At 39.1% G+C, this 23,599-nt stretch overlaps 1 protein-coding gene across 3 annotated transcripts; it reads left to right on the forward strand.

Annotated features, from left to right (window-relative positions):
• Nucleotides 1-218: 218 nt before the first annotated feature.
• Nucleotides 219-23,339, forward strand: LOC128696300 (uncharacterized). Of its 3 annotated transcripts, XM_070092307.1 has the most exons (9): nucleotides 219-1,075; nucleotides 3,596-3,680; nucleotides 3,956-4,018; nucleotides 4,830-4,992; nucleotides 6,747-6,834; nucleotides 7,311-9,179; nucleotides 9,587-9,722; nucleotides 18,447-18,568; nucleotides 22,988-23,339. In XM_070092307.1, the coding sequence occupies exons 2-9, from the start codon at nucleotides 3,619-3,621 to the stop codon at nucleotides 23,230-23,232; spliced, it is 2,748 nt and encodes a 915-aa protein (XP_069948408.1). In that variant the 5' UTR covers nucleotides 219-1,075; nucleotides 3,596-3,618; the 3' UTR covers nucleotides 23,233-23,339. The 3 variants fall into 3 exon arrangements, with proteins under 3 accessions (XP_069948408.1, XP_069948409.1, XP_069948410.1); XM_070092308.1 differs by lacking the exon at nucleotides 3,596-3,680; XM_070092309.1 differs by lacking the exons at nucleotides 219-1,075; nucleotides 3,596-3,680 and adding an exon at nucleotides 4,570-4,663.
• Nucleotides 23,340-23,599: the final 260 nt, after the last annotated feature.

The following is a 23,599-nucleotide window of genomic DNA, read 5'->3' on the forward strand; positions in this document are numbered from 1 at the left end:
TGATTCAAGCTTTAACTCAATGCCAATTACAATTATAATTATATAAATCCATATACAACTTCATTTATTTGTAGCCCCTTTATTTTTACATACATAAAAATATTTTTTAAACCCTGCCGTATAAAAATTCATGAAAATTGTGTCTTTTTTTATTCATACTTCTCATAATATTCTATTGTATATATAACCTGTGAGGACAGCGTATATACGTGGTTGCCATGGTAACATCACTCCACCAGTGTAAACAAAACTGGTGTCAGGGGGAGGCTGTGAACACTAAATAACTGACAACCTTGACAACACTTGACGACTCCTGCAGTCATCACCAGGAGAAGAAACTTCAAGGTGAAGTGTGTGTATCCTGAAGAAGGAGACCATCTACTAATATTATTGTTATAAATAAGACACGTGGAACGTCTGGGTATCTTCACCCCGTCAAGGGAGGTTCCTTGTTGCCGGTGAGGGGCTCTTGATCCAGGGAACTAGATTTTGCCTCCCCTTCCTTGGATCGAACCTGGATGCCTCCCATTTCTCAGGTGCTATATGGCCCTTATAGGTTTAGTTTCCCCCCGTGAAAATTAAAAAAAAGTGGGTCTTCTATTGGCATTTTTCAACATATATCTAACTTAACACTAATCAAACTTAACCTATAAATTGGCTGCTACCTGATTGCCATATGAATAGTCTTTAATAGCCTTTAGCAGGAAGAAAAGAAACCCAGTAGCAATCGGTGAGGAGGCGAAGCCAGGAGCTGTCACTCAACCCCTGCAACCACAAATAGCGAAGCCAGGAGCTGTGACTCAACCCCTGCAACCACAAATAGCGAAGCCAGGAGCTGTGACTCAACCCCTGCAACCACAAATAGCGAAGCCAGGAGCTGTGACTCAACCCCTGCAACCACAAATAGTGAAGCCAGGAGCTGTGACTCAACCCCTGCAACCACAAATAGCGAAGCCAGGAGCTGTGACTCAACCCCTGCAACCACAAATAGCGAAGCCAGGAGCTGTGACTCAACCCCTGCAACCACAAATAGCAAAGCCAGGAGCTGTGACTCAACCCCTGCAACCACAAATAGGTGAGTACTGATCATTCCCACTGCCAGGAGAGTAGACACTGCCATTAGGTATACTGGTGACACATCTTTTTTCCATTGACACTTGGTGGACACCCAACATTGTCCTTCTACTGTCCATTGTGTTAAGTAAAGGGACACAAGTACAACTAATGTGACATTTTACTGTTGCAATGTTTCACTCTCCAGGAGCTCTGTCAAGCCATTACAGCTGTAATGGCTTGACAAAGCTCCTGGAGAGCGAAACGTTGCCACAGTAAAATGTCACATTAGTTGCATTTGTGTCCTTTTTACCTAACATATTGTTGGTAATTCTAAAAAAAATACACTTTCCATTCTTTTGACCCAGGTGTTATTCTGAGCTGACAGTTCATGTGCTTTGACGACGTGTCCTGTTTGTCAGAGAGCATGCTGTCAGAGAGCATGCTGTCAGAGAGTATGCTGTCAGAGTATGCTGTCAGAGAGTATGCTGTCAGAGTATGCTGTCAGAGAGCATGCTGTCAGATAGTATGCTGTCAGATAGTATGATGTCAGAGAGTATGCTGTCAGAGAGTATGCTGTCAGAGAGTATGCTGTCAGAGAGTATGCTGTCAAGAGAGTATGCTGTCAGAGAATATGCTGTCAGAGAGTATGCTGTCAAGAGAGTATGCTGTCAAGAGAGTATGCTGTCAGAGAGTATGCTGTCAGAGAGCATGCTGTCAAGAGAGTATGCTGTCAGAGAGTATGCTGTCAGAGAGCATGCTGTCAGAGAGTATGCTGTCAGAGAGCATGCTGTCAGAGAGTATGCTATCAGAGAGCATACTGTCAGAGAGTATGCTGTCAGAGAGTATGCTGTCAGAGAGCATGCTGTCAGAGAGTATGCTGTCAGAGAGCATGCTGTCAGAGAGCATGCTGTCAGAGAGCATGCTGTCAGAGAGCATGCTGTCAGAGAGCATACTGTCAGAGAGTATGCTGTCAGAGAGTAAGCTGTCAGAGAGTATGCTGTCAGAGAGTATGCTGTCAGAGAGCATACTGTCAGAGAGTATGCTGTCAGAGAGCATACTGTCAGAGAGCATACTGTCAGAGAGTGAGCTGTCAGAGAGTATGCTGTCAGAGAGTATGCTGTCAGAGAGTATGCTGTCAGAGAGTATGCTGTCAGAGAGTATGCTGTCAGAGAGCATGCTGTTTTAATTTTTGATCACCCTCCTTGACAGATTCCCCTCGTATGATTTTTAACTAAAACATGTTTTTCCCTTTATGCTCATCCTCGACATTTCTGATTTCTTTTCCTTGTACTGTTCATTTATCCTTTGCCATGCAACACTTAAGGACCCATACAAGATTATTATAATAATTTTGGTTATGGTTATTTTCGTTAGTTTAGGTTATGTTTAAATTAACGTGATAATTTGAAAAATCTTTCATTGATTTTTTAAATAAAGTTTACCTAATGTAAATAAAGGATTCGTGGAAAAATATAGTGATTTTTTCCTTGAGTATATTTGAATATTCTACTTCTCTTTTCGCCATCCAGTGGCTGGCTGGATGGCGAAACGTCTACGGTGGGGAACCCCGGGTGTTGTGCATGTGTCATTTCATCCTGTCGGTATTATATACAATTCTTGTACTACTACTACTACCACTACTACTACCTCCACCTCTTCCTGCCTATATATAGCCGTCCTGCTCCACCTCTGTTAGTGTGACTTTGTCAATGGTCCAAGTCGGACCGAAATGTCGTCGTAAGCTTCTGTCTTTTATGTGCGGGTTATTTGTGTATTGTGTATTCTACTTCTCTGACTACCCCATCTTTTATACATACATGTACTTATATATATTTACTTTATTATGCAAAACAGTACTTGTTTTTTTAATTAATCTTAAATTATTACAGATACTGTATTGTAAGTCTAAGGTTAAGACTCCTATTTTATTGTTTAAACTTTTCAGCCAAAATTTCACTTTATATTCCTCCACATTTCACAGGGAAGATCATTACACAAAATTATTCACTAGAAAATAGTACTGTACTGATAACTTATCTCAGTATTGAGCTACAGTATGAGTAACTAGGAATAATTACAGATTCAGTTTGAAATATATTGATCTGAAATTGATAAAGGTTTAGAAACTAAATACCCAGGGTGGTGGGAAATTATAATTGATCATATTTTTGCACGGGCCAAATTTCATTGTGGATTATCAAATGTAAACTTAAGCTTAATTTTATTTTTCATTAATTATTATTATTACACATGTAATTACAATGCACAATGAAATATTTTAATGCAAATTTTTACTGTATTGTACTTTATTTATGTGCAATAAGATTACAGTAAACAGATGATATCACAATATGCAGAATAACCAATGTGTAAAAATAGTGAAATTCCAAGCACTTTTGTGATTTGTCACATTATCAAGGAACTAGTTTCTTGATAATGTGAGAAATCATGAAAGCACTTGGAATTTCACTTTTTTCACAGTGGTTAGTCTGCACTCTATATATACAGTGCTACAGTACTTTGACAATTTTCTTTAAAGGTCACTTTACATGATCCTGAAAAATGGGTGACATGGGAGAATATTATCATCAGATATCTGAAATTCAGAAAGCTGTAAGAGAAAGGTATGCTGAATTGTTCTTAATTAAAACTTTATTAGCTATTAAAATCTGAAAATTACGGTAAAATTATTTAATAAATATTTTAACTGTGAAGATATAGTGGTAATAATCTTTCTTCACTTATTACCCTGTCTTTTTCAGCAGTGCTTTGGTAATTTTATTTTAAGTTTACTTAATACCATTCATCACTGTATTAGAGTAATATTAGTTAGATCACTGATTACTGTTATTCTGTTTCAGAAAATACTGCTGTTATATCATGTTTTCTTCCCTTTCAGGGAAATACATCGCCTTCAGCTAGAGAAGCAAATTCTGATGAAGACTCACAAAAGGAACAAAAGGTAACTTCAAGTTTATTAGAAAAAAATGTTTGTATAAAATAAATTGCTCAATTAGAGCATCATATTGAAGTACTGTACAAGTTATGATGCTGTCTACGATGCTCTTATTTTCAAGGGAGGTTCTTTGATGCTGGTGAGGAGCTTTTGATCCAAGGAATTGGACCTGATCTCTCATTCCTTCAATGAAACCTTATTGCTTCTCATTCCCACAGGCACTGGATGACCCTTATAGATTTAGAGCTCCCCTATGAATATGATAATAATTCTCCAGTGCCATGACATGTTTGCTTTGTCCACCCTCCTTTATGATGGCCTCACCTTTGCTGCTAACATTATCATTTTCTGACTGTGGTTTGCTTCATAAGCTATAATCATCAGCCTTTCAGATGCTCTTCACTTAACACCTTTGCCTCAGTGCCCTCTCATCCCTCTCCCCCCCCCATCTGACATGAGGTGCTGTATGACCCATATAGGTTTAGTTCTTTCCATGAATATAATAATAATAATACTGATTTCATATTAGGTCTTATTAGACTTAGTTCACCTTTCAGGAGGGTGCCTTGATGTTGGTGAAGGGATTTGATTCAAGGAACTAGATCTACCCTCTCCTTTATTGGATCAAACCTGATTACCTCTCATTCCCAGGTGCTGTATGACACCTACAGTTTTAGTGCTTCTCCACACATATATGTATACACTGTATATTGACTTCACTTATTCTTTCCCACCTAAATAAAATTAGAATAGGCTTGATAAATGTGGGAATTATGCATAACAACACTAAAGTAATTAATGCCTTCACATGAATCAGATATGAAGAACTGCAAGATAAAATCAAGGAGGTGCAGAAGGAACTCGTACAAGAAGAGCTCAAAGCAACACAGCGCTACCAGAGTCTGCTTGCTCAAGTTGATGCATTGAGAAGAGAACATGATTTGCTGGCTGCCCATACAGAGAGACTGAGACAAAAGAAGGTTCGTTGCAGTATAATTTTTAAAATGTATGACTGGGATTATTTGACACATTATAATACACTAGAACCCCTGTATCCGTGGATTTGGTTACCGCGGTTTCAGTTATCCATGGTTTACCATGTCCTGAAAATAACCCTTAATTTTGCTTAATAATGGCCCCAAAATGCAAAGGTAGTGATGCTTGCAGTTCTTCAAGGCCTAAGAGTGCTAATTCTTGACTTATGGCTTGTAATTTATTAATTAAACTTTATTATAGGTATGTATACCTGGAGTCTACCTAGAGGGTACTCTGGGGATCAATGCCCCCGTGGCCTGGTCCACAACCAGGCCTCCCCGATGGATCACAGCCTGGTCAACCAGGCTGTTACTGCTAGCCGCACATAGTCCAACGTACAAGCCACAGCCCGGCTGATCCAGCACTGACTAAGTATCTGTCCAGATCCTTCTTGCAGGCAGCCAGGGGCCTATTGGTGGGAGGCTGTTGAACTATCTTGGGCCCTGGACACTTATGGTGTCCAGGGCCCAGTGGCGCCCCTACTTTTCATTGGGGGTATTTTGCATTGCCTGCCCAGACTTTTACTTTTATAGGGAGTGATTTCTGTGTGCAGCTACGTGCACCATTCCTAGGATTTTCCAAGTGTAGATTATGATATATATCTCTCGCCTGCGTTCCAGCGAGTACAAGTCAAGTGCTTCTAAGCGTTCCCATTATTTAAGGTGTTTGATGGAACTTATATGTGCAGTAAAGGTTCTCTGTCCACTCTCTAGATCTGCAGTTTCACCTGCTTTGAACGGAAATGTTAATGTACAGCAGTATTCCAGCCTAGAAAGAACAAGTGATTTGAAAAGGATTATCATTGTCTTGGCATCTCTTGTTTTGAATTTTCTCATTATCCATCCTATCATTTTCTTTGCAGTTATGATCGTGGCACTGTTGTGATCCTTGAAAGTGAGATTCTCAGACATTACCACTCCAAGATCCCTCACATTATTTTTCCACTTTATTGTATAATCAGAGTTTCTAGTATACTTGCATTGAACATCATATTGTTTTCCATTGCCATTCAAAAATTTGGTTTCTATCTTCTTGGAGGTTAACCGTGTCCTCAATAGATGACAGTCTCATGCAGATCCTAGTATTGTCTGTAAAGGATGACATGGTGCTGTGGATTACATCTCTGTCTATGTCTGATATGAGGATGAGGAACAGGATGGGGGCGAGTACTGTGCCTTGTGGAAGAGAGCTTTTCACTATGGCAGCTTCCGATTTAACTCTGTTGACCACTACTCTTTGTGTTCGACTTTGCACATAATTTGTGCACTATTACGCCATTGATTAGAGGTGAATATAGTTTTTCAAGTTACACGTTTTATGTACTGTGCTTACAGTTGTTATTATCTGAATTTTAATACAGTGTATTAGCAGCATATCTAGAATGGCGATATTTGACTGCTATCTTCTTACAACAAACCGGCCGTATCCCACTGAGGCAGGGTGGCCCAAAAAGAAAAAGAAAAGTTTCTCTTTTTTAAATTTAATAATATATACAGGAGAAGGGGTTACTAGCCCCTTACTCTCAGCATTTTAGTCACCTCTTATGACATGCATGTCTTACAGAGGAAAAATTCTGTTTCTCTGGTACACATTTATAATAATAAAATTATCCCTTTAAGACTAAATCAAGTTTATCATTGAATATATGCTTCCGTCAACACTTCTCTTTGCTAAATAAAATGACTTTATTCTCTTTCAGCGACAGTATGAGATGCACATAGCCAATACTTACAGTGATCTTCAGTACAAAATACAAGGTGATAAGTACCATTATTTTCAAAACTCAGGTAAGGAGATTTGAATTATTTTTAAACCCTGTATCAAACTTTTTCATATACACTTTGCTGTATAAATAAATACAGCCTCTCCTCACTTAATGACGAAGTTCCATTCCTAAGACCACATCGGTAAATGAATTCATTGCTAAGTGAGGAGCATACTGTAATGGTAGTGAGTTTGTGTTAACCATCTTAGATATTGTTTTAATGTCACCTTTGCATTGTTTATAACATTTCTGGTATATTTTTAAACGTTTATACAGTAGTGTACTGTATGTGTATTATGAACAGAATAGAGGAAATCCACTCCAATATACATAGTCATATTTTTCAGTAAAAAGATAAATATTATAAAATGGATATACAGGTGCAATATGAAAAATTGTGATAACATAAGTGTTTGTTATTTGAACACTTGCACTCTTATTTATATTTTGTTACACATGCCTTCAAGAGCCTTCCAATTTTTTTATTTTTTATTTTAGTTGGAGCACCTGGAAGGAATGTTTCTCAGCAGCCCTACACTCCTGTCACTAGCCTACCTACCTCCCAACCAGTCATTGTTCTGCAGTCTCATATTTCTCCCATTACTTCATCTAGTTCATCCACCTCCAGTCAACAACCTACAAAGCCTCCAGGAAGTTATTTACCTCAAGTGTATATGAATTACCCAGCATATGAACAGCAGTTGTTGCACCCAAATGGAATTCACCTTCAAACTGTTGGTCAAAAGGAAACATCCATACGTTTCACAAGTCCACACACTGGAGAAAGAACTTATACTAATACTCCAGCTGCAGTGACAAGTGGAGCCACTAACTTATTTAATTCCTCTGCTCAGTATTGTCATTTGGGAAATATAAATGATCAATCAAATTCTGTTTCTGACATAATTGATACCACACCATCTGGAGATGTTAATCAACCTTTGAATGAAAGTCAGAATGCAGTTGTTGCACCACATGATTTTAATAGCTTTATTCCAGTAAGTCATGTGGAAACTAATCACTCTCTACATAATGTTTTCTCAGAAGTGCAGCCTTCACAAGATTTAGTTACTGGTGATGCAGAAAGTATTGCACTTCGAAATATCTCCATTCCTGATCACCTTACTACACAGGACTTACACAGTCAACAACTACATAATAATCCTCTCCAGAATCCTATTAGTAGAACACAGTGCAATCAAATGGGTAATAGAAGTCATGCACATTTACCAGAAAACCCAACCCTGCCATCTTCTATAAATTCACAATATGATTCATCTAAAATTCCTGCAGTGACAGCAATGCTAAGCTTACCAGAATCTGTTTCATCTCCCAAGTCTTTAACACATACTCAGTTTTTAGAAGCTAAACTATCTGAAGTTTCAGGTCATGGATCTGTTATGAAGAATGATGAAATTTTGCATCAAACTCCCATGCAAACAACCAATGAGAGTGAATATAATTTATGTGAAGTTCAGATTTCAGGAAGAAACACCATTGAGAAAGCATCCACTCACTCTGTGCTGGAAAATGTCAAAGAAAATCAAAATGCAAATATTGATGCCAAAGAGGAGGAAGCATCAGTTGAGCAACAACTGTCTAATGCCCTAAATAATCAACCATTGTTACTAAATTCCAACTTAAGCACCAGTGACTTAAATGGAGAGGAGCAAACTTCAGAAAATGAAAAGGAAAATGTAGATATGTCTGCAAGTGGTATTATTATTGACAGTGAAAAAAAATTAACTGACTCAACTGCGAATTCCTTGGGAGATAAATGTTTTGCAGAAACTTTGAATATAAACAAAGAAAACAGATATCAGAGAATAAGTAATGAATCATTGCCTGCCTGTGATGGTGGTGAATTGCCTGCACATTCAACCAATGATAACACCAATAAATCACATGTCACCAAAGATGCTCAGTCTGCTTTACCAAGCAAGGAAACCTGCCAAGTAAACCTCATCTCTTCTGACGCCATAACTAACAACAATAATATAGTAACAGCATCACAGAAAAAGCATTGTGACACTGCTTTAACAGCATCCATGGACTCGACAGTAATGAAAGCTGATGTAGACGCACCACAGTCATCTGTAGTTCACATAAAAGAAGAACCAAGTAATCTTATAAGAGAAGATGAATTAAAAAAGACATCACATCAGTCTGTTGAAAGTAAATCAAGTTCTTCAGAATTAACCTCTCCAGAAAAAATAGATCAACATTCTCACAGAGAAAGAAATAATATTCACAACACCAATGAAAATGAATCTGGAATAGCAGAAGCCTTGCATTTAAAAGTGTCAGCAGAGAATCAAGAGGAGGAGGAGGATTCAGATTTCTTTGATCGTGATGTAGTAGTTACAGGTGAGGCAATTGTACTGTATATCCTCTTTCATCACTGTGCTTTTTACTGTATATCATCCTTAAAAGGGGGAAGGGTGCCCAAATGCTAGTAAAGGGCTCTTGATCCAAGAAAGTAGAGCTACCCCTCTCCTTGGATCAAGCCGGCAATGCAGTTCAACTTGTATAAACCATACATAACATCTATAATTATTCATTATTTGTATAATTACTGGTAATTAATTCCATAAATAATAGATTATATAGTGTGTTGCTTATTTTAAGTATATTGTATGAGGATTTCTTCAGTGTTGCAATTTTTTTATGCTTTTTAGCTGAATTGACAGTAAAATAAAACTATAAATTCTAGCATAATAATTAAAAGGTTGAGTAATAATTCTGTCTTTAAATCCATGCGCTAATATTAACAGCTACAGCAGCATACAGAAGTCTGGTAGGGAACACACTAGGTGACGCAGCAGCTTCACTGGGCACAGAGAGTGAAAGTGACGAAGTTGAAGGACAGATGTCTTCTTTTGTTTCTAAGCAGCAAACTCAGTCAGCAAGGTAATTTTAAATTGCTTAGTTTATACTAGTTTTTTGAAATAGATTTAGTGAGCGTGATTTTCTTTCCTTGTTATTTTATTTATTAACACTGTCAAGTTATCTCTTGCCTCGTTCCATTCTTTTATGGAATCTTCTCGATGGGCGTTTTAGTATGTCAGGTCACTGCTCAGCAAGGTAGGGTCACCCAAAGAAAATGCACATTCACTGTCACTTTCTCATTAGCTTTCCTAATGAACTACAGTATTTCTGCTTGACTTGTAAATGCTTTCATAGAACTGTATTACTTCCCACCTTCAAGACTCAAGTTTGGTTTACCAGTTTCACTGAATCCCTTCATATTTATTCATTTATGTGAAATGCTAAATTCATGTGGCTCATTCAGTGCAAAGTGGTGAAGGCTCAATCCTTTATCCACTAATCGGTAGACAGAAATTTTACTCTAATTACCAGGATTTTGCCTGAAGTCTTTCATAAATACTGTATTATCATGTATATTTTTAACATTATGTTAGATCCTGAAGACCTCTTGCCTCTACCTACTTCTAACCTTTCCTAAAGTGTACTTTGCACTCCTTCCATCCACCCCAAATTTGTACACCCTCTAAATCAGTTGACATGTACGGTACAGTATAGTACTGTGTATGTATATGCTTCTCATTCTCCAGGTACTTTATGACCCTTATGGGTTTAGTGCTGCTCCCTGGTTAAAAAAAAATCAGCAAACTGAACAAGTGATAAATAAAAAAGAGCAAAAAGGTGAAACATTAAGAATACAACAAATCAATTTATAATTATTTTGTATATAATAGACAAATTACTAAATGGAAAAAGAAGAAAAACTTTGTTTCTTCTTTTTCGGGTCACCCTGCTTCAGTGGGAGACAGCTGTTGTGTTAAAAAAATAGACAAAGAGGAATGTACCAGAGTATAGTGGTTCCAACAATCTTATATGGGTGTGAAATGTGGGTTTTAAATATTGCAGTGAGGAGGAGGCTGGAAGCAGTAGAGATGTCATGTTAAGGGCAGTGTGTGTGGTGTGAATATTATTTAGAGAATTTGCAGCTTGGAGATTAGGATATGGTGTGGGGTTACCAAAAGTATTATTCAAAAGGCAGGGTAGTGGTTCTTGAGGTGGTTTGGAAATATAGAGAGGATGGAACAAAGTAGGATACATGTAATTAGAAAAGGCATATAAATCAGGGGTAGAGGTATGTATGGGTAGTGGCCATTCCAGGAAGGGTTGGAGGGAATGGGTAAGGGAGTTATGAGTGCTAGAAGCCTGAACATCCATCAGGCATGTATGAGCATGTAAGATAGAGGTGAGTGGAGGAAAGTGGTTTTTTTATGTTTTGATTCAGGAAAACTGGTTAGCTGGACTTGAGTCCTGGAGGTAGGATGTATAGTGCCTACACTGAAGGAGTAGCAGGAGTATTGCAGTTCAGAGGGTTATTCAAACTGTGAAGTTGGCACGCTTCTGGCAAGACGACAATTGAATGAATGATGGTGAAAGTGTTTCTTCTTTTCATGTTGCTCTATCTTGGTGAGAGATGGCTGATGAGTTAAAAAAATAAAGTGTGGATTTAGTTATCTTAAAGTAAAAAAAAAAAAATATAGGCGAGGTGTCAAGCTCTTTTCCTAGGGTGTGGAGTAAGGCATTTAAGTGTTGCTACCAAATAGTGTTGGGTTGTGACCCCTGGATAGGGTAAGGGCTTCAGCTGTTCCCTAAAAGAGACAACTACCCTCTACAACTGTTAAGGGTACTAAACCATCTCCTGTACCTGACTACCCTTCATATAAGGATTAAAGGGTGCAAGGCAGTCTTCCCAAGGAATCCCCAAAATCCTGTGATTACTAGTTGGGGGACCAAGTTATTGGCCCTCTATGGGTGAACACACCTCATGCATACCCTCCAAGAAAGTTGGGACTGAAAATCTTAGTCATCCTTCTGGTGCTCCCACTCTTTTTCTCATCTGATATTACTGAAAGATACAGTCATTCTTTAATAAAAAAAAAGTTAATTCCAGAATTGTATTAAAGGATAACATGGATTTTTAGAATATAAATATGCTGTCAGAGAGTCACCACCAATGGGAAATACACAGTATTGCAATAATAAATTTTCTTCTCCCATAGCAGAGTTTACACAATTCTCCAAATATTTTATACAAAGATTAAACACATTGAACTTTAAAAATTATAATTGTGGTAAATTTCATTGAATATTTATTGTTGGATCCTAAATGTCATGCATAAGCATATTGTGGCATTGTTAATATGGATACATTGTTTTGTTCATGTCAAGTAACAGCTTTACTATATAATCTCCACAAATGCTGACACACATGGAACATGAGGTGGCAAGAAGAGCTCACTCGAGTGGAGTAAGTGACTGGTTATGGGCGACTTCAACCACATGGAGATTGATTGGGAAAACCTGGAGCCACATGGGAGTCCCGAAACATGGAGAGCCAAGATGATGGATGTGGTACTGGTAAACCTCATGCACCAACATGTTAGGGACTCTACCAGAGAGAGAGGGGAGGATGAACCAGCAAGACTGGATCCTGTGTTCACCCTGAGTAGCTCAGACATTGAGGACATCACATATGAAAGGCCCCTTGGAGCTAGTGACCACATGGTTCTGAGCTTTGAGTACATCATAGAGCTACAAGTGGAGAGGGTAACAGAAGTAGAAAGGGTAAAGCCAAACTATAAAAGGGGGGACTACACAGGTATGAGGACCTTCCTGCAGGAGGTTCAGTGGGAAAGAGAGTTGGTAGAAAAGTCAGTAAACGAAATGATGGACTATGTAACAACAGAATGCAAGGAGGCAGAGGAAAGGTTTGTTCCCAAGGGTAACAGAAATGATGGAAACACCAGAACGAGCCCTTGGTTTACCAGAAGGTGTAGGGATGCAAAAGCTAAATGTGCTAGAGAATATAAAAAGTACAGAAGGCAAAGGACTCAGGAAAATAAAGAGATTAGTCAATCAGTCAGAAACGAGCATGCACAGATGAGGAGGGAGGCCCAGCGGCAGTACAAAAACGACATAGCATGGAAAGTCAAGTCTGACCCAAAGCTGCTTTACAGCCACATCAGGAGGAAGACAACAGTCAAGGACCAGGTAATCAGGCTGAGGAAAGAAGGTAGGGAGCTCACAAGAAATAACAAAGAAGTATGTGAGGAGCTCAACATAAGATTTTGTGAACTATTTACAGTGGGGGCTGAAGGGACACTGGGAAGACAAAACAGTGGGGTACACCAACAAGGGATATACCAACAAGTGTTGGATGAAATACACACAACTGAAGAAGAGTGAAGAAGCTCCTAAGTGACTTTGATACCTCAAAGGCGGTGGGACCGGACAACATCTCTCCGTGGGTCCTTAGAGAGGGAGCAGAGCCACTAACCACAATCTTCAACGCATCCCTTGAAACTGGACAACTACCTGAGGTATGGAAGACGGCAAATGTAGTACCCATATTTAAAAAAGGAGACAGAAAAGAGGCACTAAACTATAGACCAGTGTCACTGACGTGTATAGTATGCAAAGTAATGGAGAAGATTATCAGGAGGAGAGTGGTGGAGCACCTGGAATGGAACAAGAGTATAAATGCCAACCAGCATGGATTCATGGAAGGCAAATCCTGTGTCACAAACCTACTAAAAGTTTTATGACAAGGTAGCTGAAGTAAGACATGAGAGGGAGGGGTGGGTTGATTGCATTTTCTTGGACTGCAACAAGGCCTTTGACAAAGTTCCTCACAAGAGATTAGTACAGAAGCTAGAGGATCAGGCACATATAACAGGAAGGGCACTGCAATGGATCAGAGAATACCTAACAGGGAGGCAACAGCGAGTCATGGTCCGTGATGAGGTATCACAGTAGGCGCCTGTGACGAGCGGGGTCCCACAGGGGTCAGTCCTGGGACCAGTGCTATTCTTGGTACATGTGAACGACATGATGGAAAGGATAGACTCAGAAGTGTCCCTGTTTGCAGATGATGTGAAGTTAAAGAGGAGAATTAAATCAGATGTGGACCAGACAGGTCTACAAAGAGACCTGGACAGGCTGGATGCATGGTCCAGCAACTGGCTCCTAGAATTTAACCCAATCAGATGCAAAGTCATGAAGATCGGAGAAGGGCAAAGAAGACCGCAGACAGGGTATAGGCTAGGCGGCCAAAGACTGCAAACCTCACTCAGGGAGAAAGATCTAGGGGCGAGTATAATACCGAGTATGTCACCAGAAGCACACATTAACCAGATAACTGCTGCGGCATATGGGCGCCTGGCAAACCTGAGAATAGCATTCCAGTACCTCAGGAATCGTTCAAGACTATACACTGTGTACGTCAGGCCCATACTGAAGTACACAGCACCAGTTTGGAACCCATACCTGTAAATGAACGGTTCAGAGAAACGACATGTTGATAAATTAGACACATGTGCAACTCTTGGGTATCTTTATTGAGGAAACGTTTCGCCATACAGTGGCTTCATCAGTCCATACGAAGGAGAAACGTGAAGAACAGGAGGAGAATGAGGTAATCAGTCCCTCAACCTTGAGTCGATGTGGTCAGTCCATCAATCTTTAATAGAATACAGCATATGTGCGGAGAAGTAGCTTATATACCATAGGCAGGAGAGGTGCAGCAGTCGTAGGTGGTGTCACATTTGTCCAGTGTAGAAGTAGGTCGTGCCCAAGGGTTAGGCAAGCGAAGAATTCCCAAGTATTAAGATCCCAAGTGTCTGACAGGATTGTAGATGAATGGTTGAGGGACTGATTACCTCATTCTCCTCCTGTTCTTCACATTTCTCCTTTGTATAGACTGATGAAGCCACTGTGTGGCAAAATGTTTCCTCAATAAAGTTACCCAAGAATTGTACATGTGTCTAATTCATCAACTCACACCTGGTCAAACATGTCAAGAAATTAGAGAAAGTGTAAAGGTTTGCAACAAGGCTGGTTCCAGAGCTAAGGGAAATGTCCTACGAAGAAAGGTTAAGGGAAATCGGTGTGATGACACTGGAGGACAGGAGGGTTAGGGGAGACATGATAACATACAAAATACTGCATGGAATAGACAAGGTGGACAGAGACAGAATATTCCAGAGAGGGGACACAGAAACAAGGAGTCACAATTGGAAGTTGAAGACCCAGATGAGTCAAAGGGATGTTAGGAAGTATTTCTTCAGTCATAGAGTAGTCAGGAAGTGGAAGAGCTTAGCAAGTGAGGTAGTGGAGGCAGGAACCATACATAGCTTTAAGATGAGGTATGATAAAGCTCATGGAGCAGGGTGAATACAATTAGGTGAGTACATACACATACTATTTTTTTTTTAACATGTCGGCCATCTCCCACCAAGGCAGGGTGACCCAAAAAGAAAGAAAATCCCCAAATTATTATTATTATTATTATAATCAAGGGGGAAGCGCTAAACCCGGAGGATTATACAGCACCTGGGGGGGGGGATGTGGAAGGCATTTAGGCTTAATTTGGGGAACTGGAGCACAGATCCAATTCCCCAAAAAGAAAATACTTTCATCATCATTCAACACTTTCACCTCACTCACACATAAGCACTGTTTTTGCAGAGGTGCTCAGAATACAACAGTTTAGAAGTACAGTGTATATACGTATAAAGATACACAAAATATCCCTCCATACTGCCAATATCCCAAACTCCTCCTTTAAAGTGCAGGTATTGTACTTCCCATTTCCAGGACTCAAGCCCAGCTGTATAAAATAACCGGTTTCCCTGAATCCCTTCACTAAATATTACCCTGCTCACACTCCAACAGCTTGTCAGGTCCCAAATACCATTCGTCTCCATTCACTCCTATCTAACATGCTCATGCACGCTTGCTGGAAGTCCAAGCCCCTCACCCACAAAACCTCCTTTACCCCCTCCCTCCAGCCTTTTTGAGGACGACCCCTACCCCACCTTCCTTCCCCTACAGATTTATATGCTCTCCATGTCATTCTACTTTGATCCATTCTCTCTAAATGACCAAACCACCTCAACAACCCCTCTTCAGCCCTCTGACTAATACTTTTATTAACTCCACACTTTCTCCTAATTTCCACACTCCGAATTTTCTGCATAATATTTGCATCACACATTGCCCTTAGACAGGACATCTCCACTGCCTCCAACCGCCTCCTCGCTGCAACATTTACAACCCAAGCTTCACACCCATATAAGAGTGTTGGTACTACTATACTTTCATACATTCCCTTCTTTGCCTCCATAGATAACATTTTTTGTCTCCACATATACCTCTATGATTAACCTCATCCTTCATAAATCCATCCGCTGACACGTCAACGCCCAAATATCTGAAAACGTTCACTTCTTCTACACTCCTCCTCCCCAATTTGATATCCAATTTTTCTTTATCTAAATCATTTGATACCCTCATCACCTTACTCTTTTCTATGTTCACTTTCAACTTTCTACCTTTACACACACTCCCAAATTTGTCCACTAACCTTTGCAGCTTTTCTTTAGAATCTCCAATAAGCACAGTATAATTGGCAAAAAAGTAACTGTGTCACTTCCTATTTTGTATTTGATTCCCCATAATTTAATCCCACCCCTCTCCAAACACCCTAGCATTTACTTCTTTTACAACCTTATCTATGAATATGTTAAACAACCATGGTGACATTACACATCCCTGTCTAAGAACTACTTTTACCAGGAAGTAGTCTCCCTCTCTTCTACACACTCTAACCTGAGCCTCACTATCCTCATAAAAAGTCTTTACAGCATTTAGTAACTTACTACCTATTCCATATACAGTGGACCCCCGCTTAACGATCACCTCCCAATGCGACCAATTATGTAAGTGTATTTATGTAAGTGCGTTTGTACGTGTATGTTTGGGGGTCTGAAATGGACTAATCTACTTCACAATATTCCTTATGGGAACAAATTCGGTCAGTACTGGCACCTGAACGTACTTCTGGAATGAAAAAATATCGTTAACCGGGGGTCCACTGTACTTGCAACATCTGCCACATTGCTCCCCTATCCACTCCATCATATGCCTTTTCTAAATCCATAAATGCAATAAAAACTTCCCTACATTTATCTAAATACTGTTCACATATATGCTTCAATGTAAACACTTGATCTACACATCCCCTACCCACTCTAAAACCTCCTTGCTCATCTGCAATTCTACATTCTGTCTTACCTCTAATTCTTTCAATAATAACCCTACCATGCACTTTTCCTGGTATACTCAGTAAACTTATTCCTCTATAATTTTTACAATCTCTTTATAAAGGGACTATACACACTATCTGCCAATCCCTAGGTACCTTCCCCTCTTTCATACATTTATTAAACAAAAATACCAACCACTCCAACACTACATCCCCCCCTGCTTTTAGCATTTCTGTCATGATCCCGTCAGTTCCAGCTGCTTTACCCCCTTTCATCCTGCGTAATGCCTCAAGCACCTCCCCCACACTCACATCCTGCTCTTCTTCACTCCTAAAAGATGCTATACCTCCCTGGCCAATGCATGAAAATACCGCCTCCCTTTCTTCGTCGACATTTAAAAGTTCCTCAAAATATTCCCTCCATCTCCCCATCTACTAACTCCCCTAAATAACAAAAAAGGCACAATACCATGACTGGAACAATACACAAATAACCCGCACATAAAAGAGAGAAGCTTACGACGACGTTTCGGTCCGACTTGGACCATTGACAAAGTCACACTGTGACTTTGTCAATGGTCCAAGTCGGACCGAAATGTCGTCGTAAGCTTCTCTCTTTTATGTGCGGGTTATTTGTGAACTAACTCCCCTACTCTGTTTTTAACTGACAAATCCATTCATTCCCTAGGCTTTCTTAACTTGTTTAACTCCAAAATTTTTTCTTATTTTAATTAAAATTTCTTGACAGTGCCTCTCCCACTCTATCATCTGCTCTCCTTTTGCACTCTCTCACCACTCTCTTCACCTTTCTTTTACTCTCTGTATACTCTGCTTGTCTTATAACACTTCTGCTTTGTAAAAACCTCTCATAAGCTACCTTTTTCTCTTTTATCACACCCTTTTCTTCATCATTCCACCAATCACTTCTCTTTCCTCCTGCACCCACCCTCCTATAACAAACTTCTGCCCCACATTCTAATACTGCATTTTTTAAAACTATTCCAACCCTCTTCAACCTCCCCACTACTCATACTTGCACTAGCCCACCTTTCTGCCAATAGTTGCTTATATCTCACCCGACCTTTCTCCTCCCTTAATTTATACACTTTCACCTCTCTCTCTCACTTGTTGTTGCCATTTTCCTCTTGTCCTATCTACCTCTTACTCTAACACTAGCTACAACTAAATAATGATCTGATATATCAGTTGCCCCTCTATAAACATGTACATCCTGGAGCCTACCCATCAACCTTTTATCCACCAATACATAATCTAACAAACTACTTTCATTACGTGCTATATCATACCTTGTATATTTATTTATCCTCTTTTTCATAAAATATGTATTACTTATTACCAAACCTCTTTCTACACATAGCTCAATTAAAGGCTTCCCATTTTCATTTACCCCTGGCACCCCAAATTTACCTACTATTCCCTCCACAACATTTTTACCCACTTTAGCATTGAAATCCCCAACACACATACATATATACATATTAAAATACATACATATTAAATAATTTATTTTCTTGCACCATTAATAGATCAACATTCAAGCCATTTGCATCCAGCATCCCATCTCTAAGGCCTCAACCACCAGAAACTGATACAGACAGCGTTGACAGTGTGGAGGCAGCCATACAAGCAGCATTGAAAAATAAAAAAGGTATGATTAATGTTTCCTATTTATCACAATCTTTATACTAAATGGCTCGTGGGATTCATTATTAGAATACTGTAGTAGAAATGAACTTGACTTCCTGAATTATACCTTTCATACCACCAAACCATTTTCTAATTTCTTCACTCCTTATGGTAATCATCTATAATATTCACGCCAAACTTTGATTTCCAACATACCTTCACTGCACCCAGACTTTTCTTTTTAAATAATCTGAGGGCAGAGGAGGGATTGTTGAGGTGGTTTGGACATTTAGAGAGGTAGGGGTAGGGGTCATCATTGGAAGGAATGGATGGAGGGAGTAAGGAAGGTTTTGATTGCTAGGGACTTGGACAACCAATAAGGTTGTGCGAGCATGTTAAACAGGAGTTAGTGGAGTGTTTAGTGCTGAATTTGATTATAATAATAATAATTTATGATTTGATATGCTGGTGGAGTATGAGCAAAGTAACATTTATGAAGGAATTCAAGGAAACCAGTTAGCTAAGCTTGTCCTGGAGGTAGGGAGTACAGTGCCTTCACTCTAAAGGAGTGGTGAGAATGTTGCAATTCAGAGGATCATTTGATCTGGGATGTCAGCTTCTGGGAAAACAGTGACTGAATGAATGACCATGGAAATGTTTCCTCCTTTTTGGGTTACCCCACCTTAGTGGGAGACAGCCAGTATGTTAAAAAAAATATGGTTCGTGCTCCTTTTTGTGTCCATTAATAATCTTTAACTTCATTATAATTACATTTGAGCAAGTACTTGATGCATAGAGATCATGTAGTGCCTGGGGAATTAGAGGTAATACAATTCATTCCAAGGAAGGGAAGAATAGCTCTAGCTCCTTTAATCAAGAGTTCTTCAAGGGTCCTTGAAGGGTCACATTCTGTAGTGGAGATAAGGCAGTAGGCCAGCCAGTCTTCAGGGTGGGAAGGGATAGTAGTTACCCCTATGTTTCCTCAGTTTTCTCCTAATACATACCTTTATTTGGAGATCCCTTATGAAGCAACAACTGATAATTATTCATTATCATGGTATACTTAGGAGATTGTCACCTCGTAACATCTTTCGTATGTCCCTACCATGCATATTTTGTGCATTCACAAAATATGAATGTGATTCCATTTACTTTAAGGACCTGACTTGATTGTATTACAGCATTATTATATTTATGGGAAGCATTAAACCATAAGGGAATGGGATGTACTCAGTTTGATCCATGGAAGTGGAGGGCATTACAGTAAACCTTTGATTTAATGGGTTTGGGGTAAAACAAGAAAAAATCCACTTGATCAGTTGATTCAGAATTCTTTCTTTCTTTCAACACACTGGCCGTATCCCACCGAGGCAGGGCGGCCCAAAAGGGAAAACTAAAGTTTATCCTTTTACTTTCTTTCTTTCAACACACCAGCCGTATCCCACCGAGGCGGGGTGGCCCAAAAGGAAAAACGAAAGTTTCTCCTTTTACATTTAGTAATATATACAGGAGAAGAGGTTACTAGCCCCTTGCTCCCGGCATTTTAGTCGCCTCTTACAACACGCATGGCTTACGGAGGAAGAATTCTGTTCCACTTCCCCATGGAGATAAGAGGAAATAAACAAGAATAAGAACTAGAAAGAAAATAGAAGAAAACCCAGAGGGGTGTGCATATATGTGCTTGTACATGTATGTGTAGTGTGACCTAAGTGTAAGTAGAAGTAGCAAGACGTACCTGAAATCTTGCATGTTCATGAGACAGAAAAAAGGACACCAGCAATCCTACCATCATGTAAAACAATTACAGGCTTTCGTTTTACACTCACTTGGCAGGACAGTAGTACCTCCCTGGGCGGTTGCTGTCTACCAACCTACTACCTAAGTGATTCAGAATTATTATAATAAAACTTAGAACTAAACCCATAAGGGTCATGCATCAGTTGATTCGGAAACAATAGACAAAGTCAGTGGATTACAGAATTATCCATTGTTACAATCACTACAACTCCTCTCAAGGACCCCAATGGAAATAAGTTACTTTGTCTGACTTTCTTAGGTTATCCTAGGTAATCTACATATGCTGCTATGTATGATAATTTTTTTTCTTAGCAAACTGGCTATGTCTCACTGAGACAGGGTGACCTAAAAAGAAGAATAAAAGTTTCTCTTTTTAAATTTAGTAATGTATACAGGGGAAGGAGTTACTAGCCCCTTGCTCCCAGCATGTTAGTCACCTCCTACGACATGCATGGCTTACGGAGGAAGAATTCTGTTCCACTTTCCCCATGGAGATAAGAGGAAATATACCAGAACAAGAACTGGTAAGAAAATAGAAAAAACCCAGAGGGGGTGTGTGTACATGCATGTGTAGTGTGACCTAAGTGTAGGTAGAAGTAGGAAGACATGCCTGCAATCTCGCTTGTTTATGAGACAGAAAAAAAGACACTAGCAATCCTACCATCATGTAAAACAGTTACAGGTTTCCATTTCACACTCACTTGGTAGGATGGTAGTACCTCTCCAGGTGGTTGCTGTCTACCAGCCTACTACATAGGTTGGTAGACAGCAACTATGTAACTGCATTTATATGTACCTGTACCTAAGTAAACTTTTTCACCACAGTCACCATTACAGGCCATCCACTTCCTTCCCTCTTAGTCTGATTCATTGAGAGTTAACTGCAGCTATGGTTTCTCCTGCCTCTATATATTTTCTGAACTGTAATCTTCTCACTACCTTTTCCATTCCCTTAGTGTTTTTTTGTGAAAATGGTATAATTCAGCAATAAACTTGTCATTAAATATAAAATACGTATCATGTCTCATTATCGTTTAAAGACTTAGGCTCATGATTACTAATATTATTATACTGTACGTGTGTTAATTCAGTAGAACCCCATATCCACTGATTTGGTATCCATGGTTTTGGTCATCCACGGTTTACTGTGGCCAAAAAATACCTCTTAAATTTGCATAATAATAGCCCCAAAGCGCAAAAGTAGAGAAGCTGGCTGTTCTTCAAAGCGCAAAAGAAGTCATCAGTGAAAAAGTTATAATTCTCTACTTATTGTGCATAATTTATCAATTGAACTTTATGATAAGTATATGTAGGACTTATATATAGGGTTTCTTACTATCCACAGTTTTGGTATCCGTGGCAGATTCTTGAAACGTATCCCCCATGGATACAGGAGTCCTACTGTACTGAATTCTTCCTCCGTAAACCATGCACATCATATGAGGCGACTGAAATGCTGTTGCAAGGGGCTAGTAATGCCTTTTCCTGTATAAATTGCTAAATTTATAAAGAAAAACTTTTGTTTTTCTTTTAAGGTCACCCTGCCACAGCGGGATATGGCCAGCTCTTTGAAAAAAAAATTAAGTACCAAGCATGTAGAGGATATACAGACTCGCTTAAATACTCCCTCCCTCTTATCTATTAATATTATTATTATAATCACAACTAAGCACTAAACCTTTAACTGTTAATAAATTCACACACAAAAAAAAAAATGAACCTGTGCAAGTCATACAGTGATACTCTTAAATACTGTATATTATTATTATAATCAAGGGGGAAGCGCTAAACCCGGAGGATTATACAGCGCCTGGGGGGGGATATGTGGAAGGCATTCAGGCTTAATTCGGGGAACTGGAGCACAGATCCAATTCCCTAAATCAAGAGCCCCTCACCAACATCAAGGAACCTTCCTTGAGGGGAAATACTGTATAGTAATGATTGTTTAAAACACTCAGCCTCCATTTTACCCTCTTGTCACCTCTTTCAAAGTACAGTGTAGAGATCTGTCATAGCCTAGTCCTAAAAATTATAGGTGCTTCTAGAAATAAATTCAGACAAGGTTTTAATGGTAATAGCTAGTGCTGCCTTGAAGACAGTCATTCATTGTATCGCTTCCTTTCTAGGGAAGTGCCTAGATGCCAGTAAAGTGGTCTTGATCTAAGAAATTAAAGCTACATTTCCCTTGTATCAAACCTGATTACCTCCCTTTTCTCAAGCACTGTATACCCCACATGTTTTTATGGCTTCCCCACAAATGTAATAATACAGTAATAATGTAGTGCCCACAATTCAAATGCCATTATCTCAGTTTCTCTTGAAAAATTAATTAAAACACAGTCAATTACATATTTATTTGAATAAAAACTACTACCTGCAGTTTAAATATAATGCTTGTGGTAATACTCATGAAGAATAAATTACTGTAGCATAGCTGGAGTAATACGCCTTCCCTTTTCATTTCTAAATTTACATAGTTTATTACAGGTCATCTCATTTGAGCAGGAAGCTGTTTGTTAGATCACTTAATTTTAAATGGCTTAATGATTTTATAATATGCAAAGCTCTGAATGATCCAAATGGGTTTAGCTATAATTTTTTGCCAATACTATATGTATAATAACACTAGCAATATGATATACAGATCAGCCATCTGATGCTGCTCCTCCAGCTCAGCCTCGTCAATTGTCCTCACAAGGCGGCTTACGTTCCCAACCAGTTCCAGAATCACCAAAGGAAATTATCAAGCCTGGAATTGGAATTACTCACAACAAAATGCATGCACCTGCAGCTCTCCAGCTGAACTTGGCATCTGATTCAGAATCATATGGTGTCAGTGCAGGAGAAGATGGTTCTGATGATGATTTTGATTTTTATGATAAACTTTAATATACTATTTTATATCACTGAGAACCCTATTAATTTCCTATGTACTGTGCTTAAAAAAAAAAACATGCTGGCAGTCTCCCACTGAGGCAGGGTGACCCCCCCCCCCCTCCCCCAAAAAAAAAGAAGAAAAAGTTTCACCATTCACACTATCACTGTGTTTGCCTCAGCACTCAGATACTACAGTTTAGATGTCACTCTAAACAGCAAATATCCCAAATATACATCTAATTTTCCATGTTATCACCACAAATTTATCTCTTTAGTGCATCTTGTATAATGTCATGATATATATATATATATATATGTGTGTATGTATTTATCTCCCATTAAGGGGAGAAAATTAAAGGTGAATACAGGAAAGAGTAAG

The sequence above is a fragment of the Cherax quadricarinatus genome, chromosome 39, assembly GCF_038502225.1.
Source record: "Cherax quadricarinatus isolate ZL_2023a chromosome 39, ASM3850222v1, whole genome shotgun sequence".
In the NCBI taxonomy this organism is placed as follows: domain Eukaryota; kingdom Metazoa; phylum Arthropoda; class Malacostraca; order Decapoda; family Parastacidae; genus Cherax; species Cherax quadricarinatus.

Bases quoted from the DNA above. Each gene is read 5' to 3' on its own strand.
- LOC128696300 (XM_070092307.1), top strand. From the start codon at position 3,619: ATGGGTGACATGGGAGAATATTATCATCAGATATCTGAAATTCAGAAA. The intron at 3,681-3,955 runs GTATGCTGAATT...CTTCCCTTTCAG, and splicing joins CAGAAAGCTGTAAGAGAAAG to GGAAATACATCGCCTTCAGC. The intron at 9,723-18,446 runs GTAATTTTAAAT...CACCATTAATAG, and splicing joins CAGCAAACTCAGTCAGCAAG to ATCAACATTCAAGCCATTTG.